Raw genomic sequence first — 22,573 nt, forward strand, 5'->3', positions numbered from 1 at the left:
TATTTAATGACACCGGGAGTCACATAGAAATTGTTGAAACCTATTAACTAGTGTCACTAAGATGTTGGGAACTATGTGCTTTCACTCTCACTTAGGTGGTGACAGATTAATTAATATTAAACTTTTCTTAATAATGATAGCTGTTTATGGATATACAAATGTTTCTTCTTTTTTACTTTTGGCTTGCAGCCCTGATGAAGTTGTTTTGACAACGAAACACGTTGGCTGGCAACATAGAAAGTATTGAATCTGGCTACAAAGAATGTTTTGAATGGATACAGAGATTAATTTTGAACTTTGATGCTGGAAATAAACACGGATCAACGTGCATTAGGACTCTGGTGTCTAAATGGTTATTGGACAATATATGGACCTTTTTGATTACAATTAATGAAGTCGCAAATATGATGTATACTTAATGATTGCTCGGCAAGAATTCTGAATCAATTTAAGCTCCCTGGAATTCAGGGAACTAGTTGGGAAGTTAGGTAACCTTCCTATTCTGCCTAGAAGCAACCCTGTGGTACCTGTGAAATCTACTTTTAGCCAAACTCTTTGCTGTGCGCCCTATCACCTGTTACCTAATTTTGCTTGTCCATGGAAAAAATCAATGATGATGTGAGAAACAATACATTCATTTATGCCAACAAAACTGCGTCCTTTTTAACGAATTTGCCCGTTGTGAACTCCACATCAACCCGACTCGCAAATACGTAGTCAGGCAAGAACTGAGACATAGGCCTGAGGTTATTGATTGACAGGTGGGATGGCACGTAGCCGGCAGACAAATGCATGGACAGGAAACTGTAGATCAATCCCACAGATAGGAGCAGCGACACTACAATGGTCAAGGGAGATTGGCCCCAATAAAACACGCATGGCTGGAGGCGGTACGAGTGCTCCTAAAACACCATAAATTCAGATGCCACATTAGTTAGGAACATATAGCCAATCAGAACACAGCAATCAGGTGCTCCTCATGCCAGACATCTGGACACGTCACCCACTGACCTCATTGTGTCCATGTAAGGTCGAGGCCCACCTGTACTATCCATTCAAACTAATTTATGACTCTAGAGGCAGCAACTTATATTCCTCACCATTCATATTTTGCCGAACGCCTCTTGTCTCTTGTTTCCAAAAGATCTTTCATGTTCAAACAACACCGTGATATAGATGCTTTCCTTCAAAGGTGGGGAAATCTGCCCCTCGGTATCGGTGGGAGGGTGAACATCATTAAGATGCTGGTTATTCCCAAGGTGATCATCTTGTTTAACACTAAACCACTTCCTTTCCCCCAAAAGCATTTGTAGAAATCGCAAGGGAGGGTCGGAAGCTTTATATGGGTATCCAGGGGAGCCGGGATCTCATGAAACAAGATCTGGAGGTGACTGAAGCAAGGGGGACTGGCTCCGCTGGATTTTTAAACCTATTAATATGCTTTCCAGTTCAAGAATTCCCGGCTCTTGGCTGGAGAGCTAGATAATTCTTACATGGGTTAATTTTAGAGAGCTATGTTGAAGCATTTAGGCCTGAATATGTTTTTTGTTTAAGCAACTCATCTTCAGGCAAAAGTGGAAGAGGAGCTATGAAGGCTGGAAGAGGCTGACATCATCGGGCAAGATTATGGGCCACTCCTTGGGTTTTCTCAACTGTTGTCACCCAGAAGCCCAAACAGCCAGGAGACGTGTGGCTGTGTGTGGCCATGCACCTCCTAAATCAGGCATGCCAAAGACAACGACATATCACGCCTACGAAGGATGGACTAATAAATGAGATCAAAGGAGCTAGCTTGTTCTCCAAAACAGATCTTAAGTCAGGGTATCGCCTGCTGATGCTCGACCCCACTTTTTGATTTATCACAACCTTCTCCACACACCTGGGTCTGAGACTATACAAATGATTAAACTTCAGAATCTCCAGTGTCGCTGATGTTTATGAGAACACCATCCCAGAAGTTCTATATGGATTGACTGGAATAATTAACATCTGTGATGACATCTTGGTGTAGGCACACAATGTGACAGTCATTATTGAGTCCAAAAAGCCCTACAGTGCCTTCAACGGCCTCAGGCTAAACCCTGCAAGTTTGACTTTCTAAAGCAACATATCAGTTTCTTCAAACAGAAATAATTTTCAGCAGAAATGGTGACTCCGAATCCCAACGAAGTCAAAGACAAGAAATCTGCACTCACACCAACTTTCATGACAGGAGTAAGACGTTTCCTAGGCATGATGACATACTGTGGTAGGTTCGCAAATAACTTGACAGCCTTTACGGATCTAACCCAGGCACTTACAAAGACTGATGTCAAGCAATGGTCATAGAGGGTAGATAGTGTTTCAACAGACCAAGGATGGGACACCGCAGTATCTGCCGCTCCCTCACCCGCTTCTCCAGGCCCCGGACTCCTGCCTCACGACTCTCCCAGCTCCACTCAGGAGCCAGAGCCAGCGCCGCCATCAGCCTCAGGGAACTAAAGTTCCCAGCAGCCAGCGGGAGGCGGGCCTGGCCAGTTTTCGCACCTCTGCAGCAGATTAATTCCTTCTGCGTCTACCGCCTCGCGGGAGCTGTGCGATCAGTGCCCGAGCAAAGCCTAGACAATGGGTGAGCCCGTCCATGCCCGTCAGAAACAGGAGGCGGCTGGGCCATCCCTCTTACGCACACAGTTTCAGTTACAGTGCTCTGTGGCATTGTCCCCCATGACACGTGCCCGACGCCCTCCCCTCAGCCCAACCTGCACCAGACTCCCAGTAGTTACTGTCCAGCTGCACCCCTCTTGACCCTGGTAGCCTGGGCCAGCTGCACTTGACCTTGCAGTCTGGCTTCTTCCCTTTCCCTTTCTCCCTGCCTGCCCGACCGATCCCTTGCCCCCAGGCTCTGCTGGGACCTCCCTTCTGCTGCCTGCAGCCCTGTGACTCCCTACACCTCGCCTCCTGTGTTGCTCCCCGTCGTGCCTGCTGTCTTCCCCTATGGGCACCATTGGCACCCTCCACCAGTAATCCAGTCCTCTGGCATGGCGACCACAGGGCACCCACGCAGCTGACGCTCACAGTGGGTATGCCGTGCATGGACCTCGCTCTGCACTAGGTCTCCACCCACCACGGACTGCCTGTGCTTCACATCAGACGCACTTAGAGCCCTGGACTCCGGATGCCAGAACAACTGCTGCGCCCAGGCCTCATCCAGGACCACAAATGGCCTTCTCTCCTGCCGGAACTGCCGATTTATCTGTACCAGAAGAGAAACAACTGACAGCACGTTTATCAGCCACAACAAGCCACTCACACTTAACAGCAGGTCCGTGGCCAACCCATTCAGAGAGATCAACTGCCTGCTGAACAACGCACAATCTCTTGGAAAAGACGCCACAGAAACCTGGAAAACCATCACCACCCCAGACACCATCTTCACCACAGAGGCCTGGCTGAACACCGCATCAGCACCCAGTATTGCCACAGCCATACCAAACGGATGCAAGATCACGCACCGAGACCGGACCAATAGAAACAGCAGCGGCACAGCCATAATTCACAAAGATACTCTCAAATGTGCAACCACCATAGACAACACCACCCCCTTCATGGAGCACCTCAACTTCCAACTCCAAACAAACAGCAAACCCACGATCGGAGAAACCCTCGCCTACAGACCCCCGGGACTCTGCCCTCCCTTCTGCAACCCCATCTCCGACTACATCGTTCCTATCCCTATTGAGGTGAAACTATCTTCCTAGGAGACCTCAACTTTCACCTTGAAAACATTGAGAACACCAACACGGCTGATATCCCAGGAAGTATGGCCAACCTCAAACTCGAGCAATTAGTCACCGACCCCACTCACATCGCAGGAGACACGCTTGACCCTATCTTTACACCCACACTGAAGAGCTCACCTGGACAGACCACCCCTGCGTCCACTTCATCTTCTCAGAGCCGCTCAAAACCCTCGCCTCCACTGCCAGCGAAACATGTTGCAGCTGGTCCAAAGCATCAGAACAACGCTGGATCAACACCCTCAACTTTCACCTACCCACCTCCACAAGGACACGGAACAAGCAGTGGACAACTTCACTAAATGGATCACAGCAAGCGCTAATGAAGTCACTCTGAGAAATCCTACCAACCCCAAGAAACAAACACAACACCCCCAGGAGCTGCACTAGTACACATGCTATGGAGCTGCCCCCGAATAGGGGTGTACTGGAATACGATAACCAGGATATTACACACATGCACAGGTCGAGCACTACCTTTTGAATGGTCCATATACCTCCTGCATCAATTCAGGAGGACGCCTCCCACCAAAGTAGTGTCTAGGTTCCTAGACATGGGATAATAGTAGCTAAAAGGCTCCTAGCTAGACGGTGGAAAGTGATGGACCCACCACATGTACGGGCATGGCGTCACTCATTATTAGCATGGGCCAAGGCACAAAGCATCTCCATCAAGCATGAAGAAACGTTAGGACTGTGTCGAGAACCCATAGCAGCATGTTGGGACAACCTCCTAAATGAGCAGCAACAGATAGAGGGTGGTGACCCTGAGGATTCGCCTGGTCGAGACGTGGGCGAATAGATGTAGCGAACGGGCGTACCATGATATTCCATGGGTGTCCGCAGACCACTTAAGAATGTGAATAGGCATGGACACTACGCAAAGTAAACGTTGAGTAACACAGCAGCAAGGAAACATTCGCAAACATGCCCGAAGATGGAGAGATAAGTTACTACGGGCAGGTCGTTGTTTTGGTTGTTCTTGTTTATTCTGGATTCATCTGTTCAAAAGCCCAATGTGTCAGAACTGGAAGGACTCTTGCAGGGCACAGAAATGGAATGGAGACACTCCACAGGAAATTTAGATGTGGGGGCAGTCTCTGCATGTGAGGGAAGGTGGCTGAGAGGGCTAGGGTCAGCCTCCCTCCCCTCATCCCACAGGAACGGAGACGTGTGGAGTGACATCCTCGCCAATGGTGTGACCACGGTGCTATAGTTGTAAACAATTGTCTCTTATTTTATTTCAGAAATGAAAAATGACAATGATCTGATGCCCCCGAACCACACCCCATGTTTTCAATGAAATACGACACGACGCTGAGCCGCTGATGTTTATTGTTTGAATCTGTATTGCTACCAAAAATGATACATAAAGACCGTAAAAGAAAAGGATGATTTAAATGAGGCTTTGGAAGATACACAAGGAAGTCTCGGAGTACTTTTTTTTTTTTTTTTTTTTTTTTTTTTTTAAAACCTTTATTGTGCACAAAAAAGAGAACAAATACGGGCCTACAACCAGCAGGCCGGCCACGAAACTTCAAGCACAGGTGCGAGCAACGCGGTTCCACAGCGGTATCAGGCAAGATAGCAGCAATTAGTAGCAGTTACACTGAATGGAGTCATGTCGCCAAGGAGAAGGAGTATTGAAGGTTACATTTTTAAAGTTTTGAAGAAATATAAATCAGTGAAGAATAAAATCAAGAAGAACTGAGTCCGGACATTAGCTTCACAACATGAGCAGGCAGCATCAATTAGAACAACATTAGTAAGAACACCCCGTTAATATGGCAGTACCATACAAAACAATAAGAGCTGCAGTCCACATTTACGTACTACCCTCAGCGCCACCCACTCCCTACTAACCCCTAATGCAGACCCAGAACAGAAACCAGAACAAGAAAGCGCAGAAATTAGAAAAATAAGGCCCATAGAAACTAAAAAGGAAAAATAAATCTACCCCCCCACCCTACAACAATCCGGAGGCTACGGCCTACCCCCCCCCGGCAAAGTGCCTGTCGCCCAGTAAAGAAACCCGAAATACAGAGGAAGAATAGAAAAGAAAGAAGAAAAGATAAGAAAAGAAAGTTGTCACACTTGAAGCATCGGGAGGAAGAAAAGAACAAGCTAGTCTACCACTCCCGAAAAAGAAAGGAAACGGGGGAGGAGCCCTAACACTAACAAAACTCCCGGTCCCCCAGCCATGTATAGCCCCCTGCACCGAGTGAAGCAATAATATCTAAAAGTACACCACCAAATGAAGAATTGAATCAGATGCACCCGGGACCCCGAGCCAGTACTTGAATGATCACCCCGTCCATATGGGCAATAGCAGGATACACCCAGTTCTACCCCACGTGCGAAATCACCAGGATGAGCAACAGTAGCAGAACAGATGTGGGGAGCTACGACCACTACATTCGCCAGAGAGGCGGCACAGTCCGAAACATAACAGCTAGTCCAACAAGAGTGAAGCCCCGGAGACCTCCAGCTCTAATCAGGTCGCGAGCGACCACTATACCATGACGCCCAGCAAAAGCCCTCCCCAGTCAGGACAAAGGGACAAGATGGCCGCCGTAATGAGAATGCAGACAAAGGAGAGCAAGATGGACGCTACCCTAAACAAATAACCCCCATGTCACAATAAGCTTCCAGGACCAGCAAACAGGAACCAAAGAGAACGTGGCGGAGCCGATAGCCAGCAATTAAGCAGGGTAGCCAGTGTATGATGCCGACTGTGCCATTGACAAAGGTCGCAACACCCGAAGGATGCCTTGATTGGAAAGCAAAACAACCACTAGCTATAATAGGGACAGACGGGGGAAAACAATCAACATCGTAAATATGAGCCATGCAGCCAGTACGTACCACATTCTAACCCCAATCCCCACCCGGCAAGACAGTGACACAACCAGGAACCCGCCCAACCCTGTCCCGATCTCAGGAGCCCCCCCGATCCCAGCCCTCGATCAACTAGCAGCGGTCGATGAAACTGGACATAAAAACAATCCCAAACCCGGCCCAACCAGCCAAGAAGCAAATACTAAGGAAATCAGCCTAGCCCTGACCCAAACGTGGATAAACCCTCGGACATGCTCCCCGAAAGAAGCTCGCCCACTGTAGAACAAAGAAGCAACATGGCGAGAGAAAAAACGAAAGTGAAGTGAGACCACAAATTGGCCGTCGAAAGTCACCAGGAATTCCGTCGACTGTAGCATGGAGATCCGCCACGGCATCAGGAGAGTATGAGTTTTCAGGCAACAAAGTCAAAAAACACAACACAGGGGCAATCGATAATGCCGTAGATAGGTCCCGGAGCGCCCTCGATCGTAAGTCTAACAACAATGTAGCGCTCTCCATGAAAGGGGGAAACAAAGTATCCCGGGCGGAGTCGTCAGGCGGGTGGTATTGAACACCAAGAAGGTCGGAGGCGGGCACAGGTGACCAGCAGGCAGGTGGGAGCGCTGTATCTTCGTGGGACGTGGGTGGAAACAAGTGGCAACCCTGCGGGATCAGCGCGGCACACTCCCGCCGTAGCGCAGACGCCATGTCGTCCAGCTTGTCTCCCAATCTTCCGTAGCTATGGCACATCTCCGCACGGAGGTCACACAGGGCGGACAGAACGGTGTCAAGGGAAAGCGCGGGCTGCAGCCCCTGCCTCTCGCCGCCCTGGGTCTCCGGAAACTCGGACCCCACCCCAGGCGGGGCAGCACGGGTCACAGGCGGGATCGGGCGCTCTCCTCCACCACACAAAGCACCAAACAAAGCCATTACAACGGGGCTCCGGAGTAATACCAGGATAGTCGAGATACCAAAGTTTGCCCAGTCAATGGTGGAGGAACACTGTATACCGCGCCAGTGAGGCACACAACGCAGGCCAGGCGCTCCGCGGCAGACCCGGGCGGAGAGGCATAGGGCAGGCAATCCTGGTCAAACAAATATGGCCGAGCAAGCCTCTCCCCGCACCGTCTGCCGCCAACAAAGGAGCCGGTCCGGAGGGGTGCTGCAGCGTTGGAAACGCTCCCTTCTCCCCGCCCGCTTCAAGTTGCGTCAGGTGGCCTGCAGCTGGGGGCGCATCGCGGGGACCTCACCAATGGTCCAGCAGCCGGCGCTGACCGGGTACTCCGGCCGTCAGCGGCTCTCCAGGGCACGGCAGGAAGGGATCGCGCAGGCGGGGTCCAGGGCTACAGGCTGCTCCGCGGCTATCTCCGGTCGCCGGGCAGGTCGGGAGTCCGGGGAAACATCGCCGAGATCAGCGCGGCGCCGCACGCAATCTGCCACCCATTTCCATCAGGATCCGTTTCAGGATGTCGGTGCGGCGCTGGAAGGCTGGCGGAGCCGGGAGCCTACAGGTCTGCTCCGGTCGCCATCTTGGCTCCTCCCCAAGTCTCGGAGTACTTGAAGAAGGATTTGGTACCTGGAATGAGTGGTCAGTGACCTGGGCAGAGGTTTGAACATGACTTCAATTACATTTCAATGCTGTTTGGAAGCACTGAAGGGATGTTTTGAAGACTGGCATCGTAGTTAGGAAACTTAGAATTAGTTTTTCTACAACTCCTAATTGAAGAAACCGGAGGGGAAGATTCCAGAATGTGTATTAGTTTTCTGTGTGTTCAGGGAATTCTTCTGAGGACTTCAGGTAGGTTTTATAGATAAAAATATGTTTTGTGAGGACAGCAGCTCATTTCTGTAGCAATTATTTCAAGACTCAAAGGAGTTTTCTGATGACTCACAGGGATTTAGGAACATTTAAGAGCATTTCTTGATGATACAAGGGAGTTTTCAAGGGACTTAAGTTTTCAGGGGAATCAAAGGTATTTTCTGAGGACTTAAGTTTTTTTTTTGAGGAAACAAAGTGATTTTATGAGGATCTGAAAGTTTCTTAGCACTTTGTGTGAGCTCAGTAGTGACATTTACACACTGCAGCAGTGAGACCTGCGCCTTACACACTGAGAGGAGGATAATAAACCAGCCTTACCTGCTCAGGGTGCTCCTGACATCCTGCAAAACAGAGAAACAATCAAAGTGAAATCAGTTTCCAGAGAAGATGTTAAAGTTATGGCAGTATTTTTAGGAGTGACAAACTTCGATCTATATACAATCAGAAAACAGTGTCTGGGGCCACTTAACAGCACATTCTGTGGCATCGCATGACCAAGCACAAAATGTGACATTCTGAATAACGTCAAATCACATAGCAGAAACTGATATTCTGAATGGTAATGACACAGCACAGAGTCATTCTGAATGGAGTCACAAAACAAAGCACATTCTGATATTCTGAATGGAGTCACTTGACACATTGTATCATGTTCTCAACAGGGTCTCATGCATGGACATCATTTAGGGATTGACAGGGGACGCAGCGGCGACTCCTGGATTGCCCCTTGTGACCCCTGCAAAAACAACAGTTGATGGACAGAATGCAGAACAATGCCATACATTCACCCCAGTACAGAGATCTGGGCCTAAATCCATCGTTTTGTTAGCACTCCACACCACCCCAGTTCAGACATGGCCGTATGCAAATCAGCCTTGACCCTGTGCCTCATGGGAACAGTTCATCCCGAACTGCCAAGCCATGTCTTTCCTGGACCGGAATCAAGCATCCTAGGACCGGTTTCTGGCATTCCAGCCGTCTTCAGCCAGGATAGCCTGACTCCAGTGGCTTAGTGAGCACGGGACTCACGTCTGAGCATACCCATCCCACTCGGGGTGACAGATGCAAAAACAACATTTGATGGACAGAATGCAGAACAATGTCATACATTCACCCTAGTACAAGGATCTGGGCCTAAATCCATTGTTTGTTTGCACTCCATCCCACCCCAGTTCAGACATGGCCATATGCAAATCAGCCCTGTCACTGCTTGTGCGACCCCTGGCTTCAGAGGTAGTAAAATCAGTGCCAAGAAGACCGAGGCAGCTCGCCCTTATGAGAGTGGAGCTCCACCTTCATTTTCTGCCACTTTTTTTATTAAATTAACAGTGAATAATCTGCCAGAAGTCCTCGTTGTTGATCCTGGTGCGCCATGTTTTATTATACTAATAGTGTTACAGGTAACAGGCGTTGCAGGAGGAAGTATGAACAGCAGGGAGACTAGAAGAGTGTTCTTCAGAAGAGTAAGGAACGAGCAGAAGCATTACTGAAAGAGTGCCATGAAGGAGTAGTTAAGAGCCGAAGGGGGAGAACAGTGCCCTGCAGGATGAGGTATGGGGGGGCTAGAAGCGTGCCCTGCAAGAGGAGGTACACGGGGGGTACTAGAAGAGTGCCCTGCAGGAGGAGGTACGAGGAAGGGGTACTAAAAGAACCCCCTGCAGGAGGAGGTATGAGAGGAAGGGGTACTAGAGGAGTGCAGAGAAGGAGGTACAAGAAGAGTGCCCCGCAGGAGGAGGTACAAGCAGAAGGAGTACTAGAAGAGTACCCTGCAGGTGGATGTACTAGTGGTGACGCAGTCAGAGGGGGATATTTCCTCATTAAATGATAGCCTAATCCCTGGATCACCAGAACTGGCTCCTAGCCCGGTAACATCTAGATTAACCCCTTCGACGCTCATGACGAGCTGGGCTCGTCATGCAGTAGCCTCCTGCTACGCTCATGACGAGCCCAGCTCGTCATGTAAAGTGCATCTGCAGATTTTCCAGCACAGGGGAAAAATCCCCATAGCGTTCAAGGTGTTAAGGGCGAGAGGTCAAAAAGTAAAGCCAGTCCTGATTCGCCCGAAAAAAAAACACTAACCCAAAAAAGTCTAGGGTTCCCAAACAGAATTGTGTAGTTATGGTTAGTAAGACTGTGACTGTTGCAGACATACACGACACCGGGGAAAAGGCTGATAGTGGTATAACCCACAACGTTCAGTGAGATGGAGCAACACTGAGTTGTAGTTTGGTCGGGGGAGACTTCTGGGGGAAACTATAAAGCATGATGCAAACGTTGCTGGAACCGATCATGCTGAAACTTACTGGGGTAGAATCCAGGCTCTCGCTCCTGGAATCTTCCATGATGAATGGCAAGCAAACATCGGTTACAGCTACTACCAATAAAGTAAATCCACCTTCTACTAGTGGGAAGACTAAGCCACCTAGTATTAGCCCCAACCTGATTGTTCCAGCAATAAATACATTAAGTCCCCCAGTCCTTGATGGTGCCACTCAAACCACTTCATTACAGCCAAGTACAAGGAGGGAAATGCCTATATCTGACTCTCAACCAAGACTGGGCGAGGGTATCAGTGCGGCCCCTCGTCCCGTAGTCATTGATTTACCTCCGGAAGTGACCCCATATGTGGTCGTACTGGGGCATGCTCCTGTTCTCCCTCTTGGGGAGACAGAGAGCTATGAACAGTTATTGAACAAAACAACATATTGGCTTAATCAAAATACTCTAGGAAGGATGAGTGTTGCCAGTAACATATTAATGGTACGGAGGGTTAGCTGGCTGGCAGTACAAACAAAATAGGGAGTGGTGACTGCATTATTGTTAACTTTGATAACCCCTCTACTGCTGGCCAATTACGGACTAATGGTCAATGCCACCAGCGAATTACTGGAACGGCAATTGAATTACTCCCATTGGGTTTCTTTTACAGGCCCGCCTATGGGAGGGGCCTGGCACGACTCAACCAGGGAGGCAATTGGCGTATGAGAGATAATTCAAGGGCAAGATTCCTCACTAATTATCCGCCTCCTAGGTTACAATATAATAATTTCAGTAACCAAGGTATGAATGGGTTCGGACTCCCAATCCAAAATAGAATTGAACCTCTATCGGGTGTAGAGGCCTGTGACTGACTTAAGGCCCCTGAAGATCAGGGAGGGGGGAGACCTAATGACCTGGGAGTTAAAGAAGTTAGCCTGGGTAAGAGAAGTTCTAACAATGTCATTTCCTGGAATATTGCAGGTTTAGCTACCAAGATGCAGGATTATAATTGGATCACTTATATTAGGCAGTTCCTGATAATTTGTCTACAGGAAACTTGGTCGGTTGAACGTAACTATTTTTTAGAAGGGTATAAGACATATTATGTTCCAGCAACTGCAACCATCAGGGGAAGACCCATGGGGGGGCTGGTTATATTTATCTCTGTAGCGCTAACTTGTAAAGTGCGTAGAGTACCATCTGCCAACCCTGGCATTCTTGGTTTAACTTTACAAGGAGAAAACTGTTTAGTTGGTCTGGTAAATTTTTATAACTCAGTTAATTCATGCTCAGATTCTAGTCATCTATCTGCTTTGAATGTTTTTATTAGCTTGTCAATGAATCATAGCCTGCATAATCTCATGGTCATGGGTGATTTTAATGTACATTCATGTGGTGACACCCAAACTAAATGTATCCTAGATCTAAACTTTTCACGATCTCATGGTTTACATTTTCAAGACTTGATTGAGGGGGAGTTTTTTAATGATATGTTGAATGATCTGGATGTGACACCCACCAGGGCATTGGTGGACCCTTCCAAACGATTTGAGACACCTACTTTTAAGGGTCATGGGAAAGGAACATTTATTGATTATGTGTTAATTTCACTATCTATGCAGACTTTCGTAGATTCTTTTTAAATTGAGGAGAGTGAATTTAGCGATCATAATCCTCTTACTTTGTGACTGCTAGGACCATGGATAGCTAGGGAAGGGCCGAACCCTAGTCAGGGAAGACTAACCACAACCGATGGCAGGCGCAGACTGAAATGGTCTAAGATATTAAAGTAATGTGTGCAGACGAAATTACTACTTGCACCCAAGGAGGCTTACAGCACATGAAGGTGCTTGGGGCATTTCAGTCACTCTCAGACAAGGTCAAGAAGTTGTTATCTGCACCAGCCAAAAATCAAGCTAATGTGGGCCCGAAGTGGTTTAATCATGATTGCTCCAAAGCAGCCAGCAATCTAAGGGTGGCTTTAGCAGCCAAACCCAGGGAACAGGCTAATGTACAATTGTGTCGGAAGGAATATAAATCAATATTAGCTAAACGTAAGGAATCCCTAAGGGTAGAGGCTTGGAATGAGTTATTGGACCCCAAAACTCTAAAGAATAGTTCTAAATTTTGGGGTGTAATGAAAAAGCCTGTTCTTGTCCAGGAGACCGGTGACGGTCTTGAATGCCATATACCCAATGGGGATTGGGAAGCACACTTCGAGCAATTGTATGACTGCCCTCTGGAAGAAACTGCCGGCCCAGCACCTGTCGATAATGGGAAGATAATTAGAATTGACAGGAGTGAAATCCTTGAGGGTATCCTGGGACTAACAGCCGGGTAAGCACCCGCACCAGAAGGGATCCCCCCGGATTTATTTAAGTCTGAGCCCTCTTTTTGGTCACCCATCTTGGAGTCTATTTTTAACCCTGCAGTGCAATGTGGATGTCCCGAATCTTGGGGGGTCTCCACAATTGTACCGGTTTTTAAAAAGGGGACAAAGGTAGCCCACATTGCTATAGACCCATTTCACTTATTGATTCCATGGTGAAAATAATAGGAAGGATACTACTGCAGAGATTTTCATCCTGGGTGGAGGAAAATAACATCATGTCCATCTCCCAGTATGGATTCTGCAGTGGTTGTTCAACAACTACCCAATGCCTTAACCTTTTTTTAATTTTAGGTAAATACACAGTGGCTCACAGGGGCACCATCCACCTCGCCTTCATGGACCTGTCCTCAGCTTTTGACTGTGTGAACAGGCGGAAGCTGTGGCAGTCCATGAGGGCGAAGGGGATGGACAGTGGTATTGTTGACTTCCTAGTTGACCTTCACAGCAATACTAGAGCTAATGTTAGATTTTCTCAAGATCTGAGCGTGACAAACAATTTTAATATCAGAAAAGGAGTCCGACAAGGATGCAATTTGGCTCCTTTCCTTTTTAACTTTTATATTAATGACCTGGATAGAGTTTTACAGGAGGTGTCGGCTGACTGTCCTAGAGTCGGTCGTCGGGGTATTCCAGTCCTATTATATGCGGGAAACATCCTTTACAACGCAACTTTTACCACGCAGTGCCTTTACGACGCAACTTTTACAACGCAAACCATTACAACGCATTGCGCTGGGGGGCGCTCTACGATAGGGAATAGGTTTAATGTACTATCCAACACCTTCCCTACTATCCACGGGGACTGGAGTTGGAATAGTAAATTAAACTATTCACTATCCAGCGCCCCAAAGCACTATGCGTTGTAATGGTATGCGTTGTAAAACTTGCGATGTAAAAGCATGCGTGGTAAAAGCATGCGTTGTAATGTCATACATCCATTATATGCAGATGATGCAGTACTCATATCGAGAACTGAAAGGGGCCTCCAAGCTCTTTTAAATGCTTTTAAGTCTTTCATGACAGATAGGGATTTAATGATTAATAATTCCAAATTATTTGTCATGCAAGTAGGTCAACAACCCAGAAGAACTTTTTATTTAAAGTAGATGAAGCAGTTATCCCCACATCAAAGACGTTCTCCTATCTCTGGGTCCTTTTTGATAGTAAATTAAATTGGGGCCCGCATCTTCTTAAAAAGAAAGGAGAACTGGTCAGGGTGAATGCATCTATTTTTAATTTTGCATCCAAATTGGGGAAAAAACCAACCGGCGCCATGCTGCAATTATATAATGCCAAATCAGTGGCCACGGCTGTGTATGGCAGTGAAATATGGGGGTATGTCGCAGGAGAACAGCTCCAGATTGCGGAAAACTCCTTCATGCAGCGTCTCCTGTGTGTCCCCTCGGGCACGTCCAATCTAGCAGTCTATGAAAAATAAGGGACACAATATATAAGCGATATTTTCTCCCTACGTCCACTGACCTGTTGGATAAAACTTTGGCTGAATCCTGATATTCCACTGACACACTTGATCGTGAAAGATTGTTTGTCTCAGGATAAGGCATTGGCTATCCCATGGGTGAAATACTTGAAGTCTAGTTTTTTCAAATTGGGGCGTGCCGAACTGTTTGAAAATCCTAGTAGCATTGTTAAGGGGGACCTGGAGGCAACGAAATTGGCCTACCTCATGGATAGGAAGACCCAGAGGGAAGCCATAGAAATCCAGAATCTGAGTGTCAGAAAATATGTTATGCTGAAAACATCTGCATCTATTGAGCCTTATTTAATGGGCTCTCTGACCTCTCACGAAAAATTTTATTGACTAGATTCAGGGTGAACCTTTTTCATCATTTGCTTATTAAGCCAAGAACTACTATTTTTAGTACAGTTGCAGCTCCCTGCGGCTGCAACGGAAATTCTCTGCAGGATATGCTGCATTTTATATTTTTATGTAGCTTTTATGAATACCCCCGAAACGCTATCTGGTGACACTTTTAAGGAATCTTAATTTTACCCAGATCAGACCAGCCCTGATGTATTTACAACTTTTGCACAATGACAGTATTCTCCATGTCCTTGAATTCCTAAAATCAACTCTTAAATACAGAAAATGCATGGATTTGTAATGGTCTTTACTCAATGAAATTTCTTTATGAATTTGTTGGCACAATATGGATAAATTATGTATTTTTCTGGTTTTAATGAAATGATGAAATTATACTCTTGCACCTCTGTATCCTGTTATGATATGTATTTTAAAGAATTATGAATTTATTGTATTATTGAACCTGCACTTTTGTGGTTTTGAACAAAAACCGAAATAAAGTTTTATTGATGATGATGAATCCCCTGCAGGAGGAGGTACAAGGAAGGGGTACTAGAAGAGTGCCCCGCAGGAGGAGGTACAAGGAAGGGGTACTAGAAGAGTGCCCCGCAGGAGGAGGTACAAGGAAGGGGTACTAGAAGAGGGCCCCACAGGAGGAGGTACAAGGAAGGGGTACTAGAAGAGTGCCCCGCAGGAGGAGGTACAAGAAGAAGGGGTACTAGAAGAGGGCCCCACAGGAGGAGGTACAAGAAGAAGGGGTCCTAGAAGAGGGCCCCACAGGAGGAGGTACAAGAAGAAGGGGTACTAGAAGAGGGCCCCACAGGAGGAGGTACAAGGAAGGGGTACTAGAAGAGTGCCCTGCAGGAGGAGGTACAAGGAGAAGGGGTACTAGAAGAGGGCCCCACAGGAGGAGGTACAAGGAAGGGGTACTAGAAGAGGGCCCCACAGGAGGAGGTACAAGAAGAAGGGGTACTAGAAGAGGGCCCCACAGGAGGAGGTACAAGGTAGGGGTACCAGTAGAGGGCCTGCAGGAGGAGGTACAAGGAAGGGGTACTAGAAGAATCCCCTGCAGGAGGAGGTATGAGCAGAAGGGGTACTAGAAGAGTGCCCCACAGGAGGAGGTACAAGGAAGGGGTACTAGAAGAGGGCCCCACAGGAGGAGATACAAGGTAGGGGTACCAGTAGAGGGCCTGCAGGAGGAGGTACAAGGAAGGGGTACTAGAAGAATCCCCTGCAGGAGGAGGTATGAGCAGAAGGGGTACTAGAAGAGTGCCCCACAGGAGGAGGTACAAGGAAGGGGTACTAGAAGAGGGCCCCACAGGAGGAGGTACAAGGTAGGGGTACTAGAAGAGGGCCTGCAGGAGGAGGTACAAGGAAGGGGTACTAGAAGAGGGCCCCACAGGAGGAGGTACAAGGAAGGGGTACTAGAAGAGTGCCCTGAAGGAGGAGGTACAAGGAGAAGGGGTACTAGAAGAGGGCCCCACAGGAGGAGGTACAAGGAAGGGGTACTAGAAGAGGGCCCCACAGGAGGAGGTACAAGAAGAAGAGGTACTAGAAGAGGGCCCCACAGGAGGAGGTACAAGGTAGGGGTACCAGTAGAGGGCCTGCAGGAGGAGGTACAAGGAAGGGGTACTAGAAGAATCCCCTGCAGGAGGAGGTACAAGGAAGGGGTACTAGAAGAGTGCCCCACAGGAGGAGGTACAAGGAAGGGGTACTAGAAGAGGGCCCCACAGGAGGAGGTACAAGGTAGGGGTACCAGTAGAGTGCCTGCAGGAGGAGGTACAAGGAAGGGGTACTAGAAGAATCCCCTGCAGGAGGAGGTATGAGCAGAAGGGGTACTAGAAGAGTGCCCCACAGGAGGAGGTACAAGGAAGGGGTACTAGAAGAGGGCCCCACAGGAGGAGGTACAAGGTAGGGGTACCAGTAGAGGGCCTGCAGGAGGAGGTACAAGGAAGGGGTACTAGAAGAATCCCCTGCAGGAGGAGGTATGAGCAGAAGGGGTACTAGAAGAGTGCCCCACAGGAGGAGGTACAAGGAAGGGGTACTAGAAGAGTGCCCCGCAGGAGGAGGTACAAGAAGAAGGGGTACTAGAAGAGTGCCCCGCAGGAAGAGGTACAAGGAAGGGGTACTAGAAGAGTGCCCCGCAGGAGGAGGTACAAGAAGAAGGGGTACTAGAAGAGTGCCCCGCAGGAAGAGGTACAAGAAGAAGGGGTACTAGAAGAGGGCCCCGCAGGAGGAGGTACAAGGAAGGGGTACTAGAAGAGGGCCCCACAGGAGGAGGTACAAGGAAGGGGTACTAGAAGAGTGCCCCGCAGGAGGAGGTACAAGAAGAAGGGGTACTAGAAGAGGGCCCCACAGGAGGAGGTACAAGGAAGGGGTACCAGTAGAGGGCCTGCAGGAGGAGGTACAAGGAAGGGGTACTAGAAGAGTGCCCCGCAGGAGGAGGTACAAGGAAGGGGTACTAGAAGAGTGCCCCGCAGGAGGAGGTATGAGCAGAAGGGATAGAAGAGTGTCCTGCAGGAGGAGGGAGAAGAAGAAGGGGTCCTAGAAGTGTGTGCTGCAGGAGGAGGTACGAGCAGAAGGGAGGCTAGAACGTGCCCTGCAGGGGAAGGAGGTACCGGCAGAAGGAGTACTAGAGGAGTCTGTATAAGTGGAAGCGATCTAAGAAATGAGATCACAGCTGCCCAGGAAGGACAAAGAACTGTGACCACCTCTTGTGCTGTTCTGGACATTTAAAGCATCTGCTTGTTTGAAGCTCCGGCCAGTTACTGGATTCATTCATCCCAACATGGGGTGAGCTGGTGGATTGAAGGGGCTGATATGGAGGGATGCTCTCTGTCACCCTGGGAGGGATGCTCTCTGTCGCCCTCCGAGGGATGCTCTCTGTCGCCCTCCGAGGGATGCTCTCTGTCACCCTGGGAGGGATGCTCTCTGTCACCCTGGGAGGGATGCTCTCTGTCGCCCTCCGAGGGATGCTCTCTGTCGCCCTCCGAGGGATGCTCTCTGTCACCCTGGGAGGTATGCTCTCTGTCATGCTGGGAGGGATGCTCTCTGTCACCCTGGGAGGGATGCTCTCTGTCACCCTCCGAGGGATGCTCTCTGTCACCCTCCGAGGGATGCTCTCTGTCACCCTGGGAGGGATGCTCTCTGTCACGCTGGGAGGGATGCTCTCTGTCACCCTGGGTGGGATGCTCTCTGTCACCCTGGGAGGGATGCTCTCTGTCACCCTCTGAGGGATGCTCTCTGTCACCCTGGGAGGGATGTCCTGTATGTTCTCTGTCACCATCATCTAGTGCCCTTTACATGGAGCTACTTCTCTGGAAGCTTCTTGGCTGTAAACGAATCAACCTATCTGAGCAGAGCATCACTGTTAAAGTGACAGCGTATGACCACAATAAGGAGGTTTATACCTCTAATCCCACCCTAAACCATATTGGTGAGGAATTTGGTTGCCGTTCAGGGTGTCAAGATAATACAGTCATAAATCACATTTCTTTTGCTGCCGGGCAGCAATTTGCGGACATTCATTTCGCACACTCTTTAATATAACCAAGGGTTACCAGTCATATTAAATTGTCACTAGTCTTCAAACGAAAGAGTTTTCTGTGGCAATCTCTATCTTTACCTGGGGTGACAAAAAAACAGTGAGCTGCCAATACCTATTCCAGATTCCTAGTTATATAGCTGTTCACCCAAACAAGAGGTTTGGTGACCACCTATATCAGGAGAAAAGTAACCGCATTAGAAGAGAAATGTTTTCCAATTTCTTAGAAAAGGAGAAATTTGGTTTCTTTCCCATTCTCTCAGGTGTTGTCTCTCATTAAGCTTTCCATTTCTATCTAACTTTTAACACATTTTGCTCCTTGGTCTTCATATATTATTTACTGTCACTGGAATTGCTTGGTGTTTTGCATTCTCCCTAATAGATAAAATACATAAATAATTTGTATATAGATGGGTTATTAACTTGTATATCACACCGTTAATGGTCACTGTACATTTCACAGTCTGTATATTGAGTTGGGCTCATAGCATCAAGTGGGACAATGTAAATTATCCATGTCTGTATATTGTGTGCGTCTCTCAGAGTGCGTGGGGTCACTGTGCATTGACCCAGCCAGGAGATCATATGTGTTCCACTCAAACATTTAATGCTGCACACAAAATATGAATATTTCACTTCCTTCTTCTGTTTTATTTCCCAAACAGTATCTCACCTTCAGGAGTTCCCACGCCGGCGCCTCACACTTCTTTTCTATCTCCGTTATCAGGGCCTTGAGAGCGGTGATTTGATTGGACAGTTTGGTGATATTTGCATTTTCTATCAGTGTCATTTTCTTCTCCATCTCCTCCAGTCTTCTGTTCAGTGCTTGCTCATTTTCTTTCAGAAGCTGCTGCAGCTTTTCAAACTCCGATTCAATTTTATTTTTCTCAGTTCTTAGCTTGTTCTGTCAGAAGCAAAGAAAAGCTGTTTAGATAATAAAAAGCTTTCTACAAGCCATCTTTAGAGTTGGAGTTCAGGAAGAAGGTGGTGAGGTTGATAGATCCTTCAAAAATCATACCACGAATGTGCTTTTCCTAATTTCTGAACTGCAGCCTCTTACTACCTTCCCTTCTACCATCTTCTGTCCTTCTAACATTCCTGCCCTGCCCCTTCCCTGAGGCACCTCATGAACTGTAGAGAGGTCAGAATTCGTAAAGCTGCAGAGAAGCTCGTTCCATGGAGAGTGCAAGGAAGCGAACCCACTGCAGGCAGAGATGCTCGATCCATGGAGCGAGTGCAAGGAAGAGAACCCATTGCAGGCAGGGACGCTCGATCCATGGAGCGAGTGCAAGGAAGAGAACCCACTGCAAGCAGGGACGCTTGATCCATGGAGCGAGTGCAAGAAGAGAACCCACTGCAGGCAGGGACGCTCGATCCATGGAGTGAGTGCAATGAAGAGAACCCACTGCAGGCAGGAACGCTCGATCCATGGAGCGAGTGCAAGGAAAAGAAACTACTGCAGGCAGGGACGCCCGATCCATGGAGCGAGTGCAAGGAAGAGAACCCACCACAGGCAGAGACACTCAAAGACCCAGACACGGGCTGAAGTCAAAAGATGATGTAAAAGGTGGGCCAGGAAGTTTCAGCCCATTTGGATGGAAGACATAAGATTTGGGGAGTGCTGGCTGCCCCTGTTCTGCCAGCACAATGGATGTGTTTGTCCAGAAGGAGGCGCTGAGGGGGTGTCCTACAATGGCCCTCATTCAGTGTGAAGGAGAATCACTGATGTGGGAATTTTACATTCAAAATCATTCATTACCAGACAAATCAATGTTTCTGAAGGTAATTCTGGCATTTCTGTAAAAGATGAGTGATGAGATTGGTTAGACATCTTGTCCTATCCAAAGATATGAGGCTGTGATTTATCAGGTGAGGTATGTCACACTGTAGCTTAGAGCAGGATCCTGTGTGTTATCAGGTGAGGTATGTCACACTGTAGCTTAGATCAGGAGCCTGTGTGTTGTCAGGTGGTATGTCACACTGTAGCTTAGAGCAGGATCCTGTGTGTTATCAGGCGAGGCATGTCTCGTCCCAGTAGGAATAGGAGGTTTCAGCAGTGGAGGGAGTGGCGTTTCTCTTGCGTCACCAAAAATGACTGGTGTCACACATTTTGTGGAGTCGGGTATGTCTCCACTGCTGGTTGGGGGTTGTGCTACTGTACGTGTCACTAGTTTACAGGTAGAGCGTTGTGCTCCTGTGATGTGACACCAGTCCTGGTCGTGTTGTGCTCTTGTATTGTGTCACTAGTCCTGGCAGAGGGTTGCACCTCTTAGCTCACTCCTTGGTAGAGGTTTGTGTCCTTGTATTGCCAGTGCTAATAAGGAATGTGTTCCTGTGTTGTGCAAAACTGTAATGTTATAGCTCCCTGAAGCCCAGAACAGTACCTGTTTGGTAACCTACAAAGGCGTGCCAAGCATGCCCTCATAACCCAGATGACACTACTTCCTGTGTCCTTAGTTAGCCACCTAAAGTGGTGGAGGCAGTGTACCCAGTTTTGTGGAACATTAGTTATGACCAGACCTCTTTCCTGTGTCCGATGAGAGTACAGTCTACTGTACTGCTATGTTGTGAGCCCCAGACCCTTGCACTAACCTTCCGTGTGCATGCCCATTGCATGTAGGTACGGTGGATGTGCAGCACATGTGTGGTAATAGGAATCTCCAGGCCCAACTCATGAGGTCGCACACTGTGGCGCACACACTGCAGACTTAACCTAAACCTCATGTCGCTAGGTACGCGTACACACCTGATCATGATCAGACCTGCGCACAAGATTTATAATCGTCAAATATGAATGGTAAATTACAGACAGTTGTTTTTGTTATTGGTAACAATACGTATGGTGATATATTTGCACAATTAATATGATCTTGAGTTCCCATTGGGACATTGACATCGAACCACAATTCTATAGTATGTGTAATGCTATTATTATATACTTGTACCCCATCAACGTTCTATATATACCCGTATGAAAGATATTATGTACACTCACTATTGTCAAGGATCTATGTACAAACCTCTGAAAAATCAATAAATGATATTAAAACAATAAAATTGCACTAGTTACTGATGATTAATTAGACTGTTCCAGGGAAACCTTGCAACGAGGCTTGAGCAGAACAAAGAATGCCCAAGGTCAGTGGCTGATGCTCAGCTGTGCCCATGTAATCTCTAGAATTAGAAATGTATTTTTTCTGAAAGAGGGACTGTACATGTCCTGAAACGTGTAAAGATTAGAGGGCATTTGGTTTATATGAATTATTCGTGGGCTAAAACGCATCCACACAATGCTGGAGCTTCCATGCTCGCTTTATCACTTAGATGAACTCTGTTGAATGTTCTGTGGTGTGATGATATATATACAATACTGTAGAATGATTACACTGCTAAAACATTGGTTTAGGAAGGGCTTTACACCAGGCTTGCTCAGTCTGATGGATGGATAGATAGAGAACTCCAGATCAATGCATACACACATCCACAGAAGTACACACTCATACAGATGCACACATTGATGTGCAGACTCACACACAAACCTTGTACAAACTCACAGATGGATATCTTCAGTCCATGCATGCACAGACCCATAGAGACACACATCCATACATATATACTAACACACAGATGCATATAAAATCTCACGGATGTATAACTTCAGACTTATGCACACATGTATTTGCACACTCACAAATGCCACTAGATCTTGTGATATACAAGCCCATAGGCAGGCATTCACATATGTAGGTACAAACTCACAGCCAATAAATACAGACTAAAGCATACACAACCCTCAAACACGCATTCATAAAGAGAAGCACATATATTTGTATACTCTCGGGCTCAAAATCTAGATATGAATATGCAGACACACACACATGCAGTAGTCCATGCAGAATAAACAGACAGATATAGGGACGCGCAAACATGCATGTACTCCCAAAGATACCTCCAGGACCATCCATACATGAACACATATTTAGACACGTACACCTAAGCGTGAAGAGGCTCACATACTCACAGACAGATATTGCCACACCACTGCACACATACTCTAACACACACCATGCACATGTGAGTATGCAAGTACTACCTTAAGGTCAGAAGAGTAATACTTGAT

At 47.6% G+C, this 22,573-nt stretch overlaps 1 protein-coding gene across 1 annotated transcript in view; it reads right to left on the reverse strand.

The window, feature by feature from the left end:
• The window catches only part of LOC144754157 (E3 ubiquitin-protein ligase TRIM39-like), an 80,468-nt gene that overhangs the window by 33,161 nt on the left and 24,734 nt on the right, over positions 1-22,573 (reverse strand). Inside the window, exons 3-4 of the mRNA XM_078641739.1 lie at positions 19,127-19,357; positions 8,752-8,774 (exon numbers count right to left, since the gene is read on the reverse strand). Of these exons, the coding sequence (XP_078497865.1) occupies positions 8,752-8,774; positions 19,127-19,357 (254 nt within the window). The remainder of the gene's footprint in view (positions 1-8,751; positions 8,775-19,126; positions 19,358-22,573) is intronic.

Source organism: Lissotriton helveticus, chromosome 5_1, assembly GCF_964261635.1.
Source record: "Lissotriton helveticus chromosome 5_1, aLisHel1.1, whole genome shotgun sequence".
NCBI lineage: Eukaryota > Metazoa > Chordata > Amphibia > Caudata > Salamandridae > Lissotriton > Lissotriton helveticus.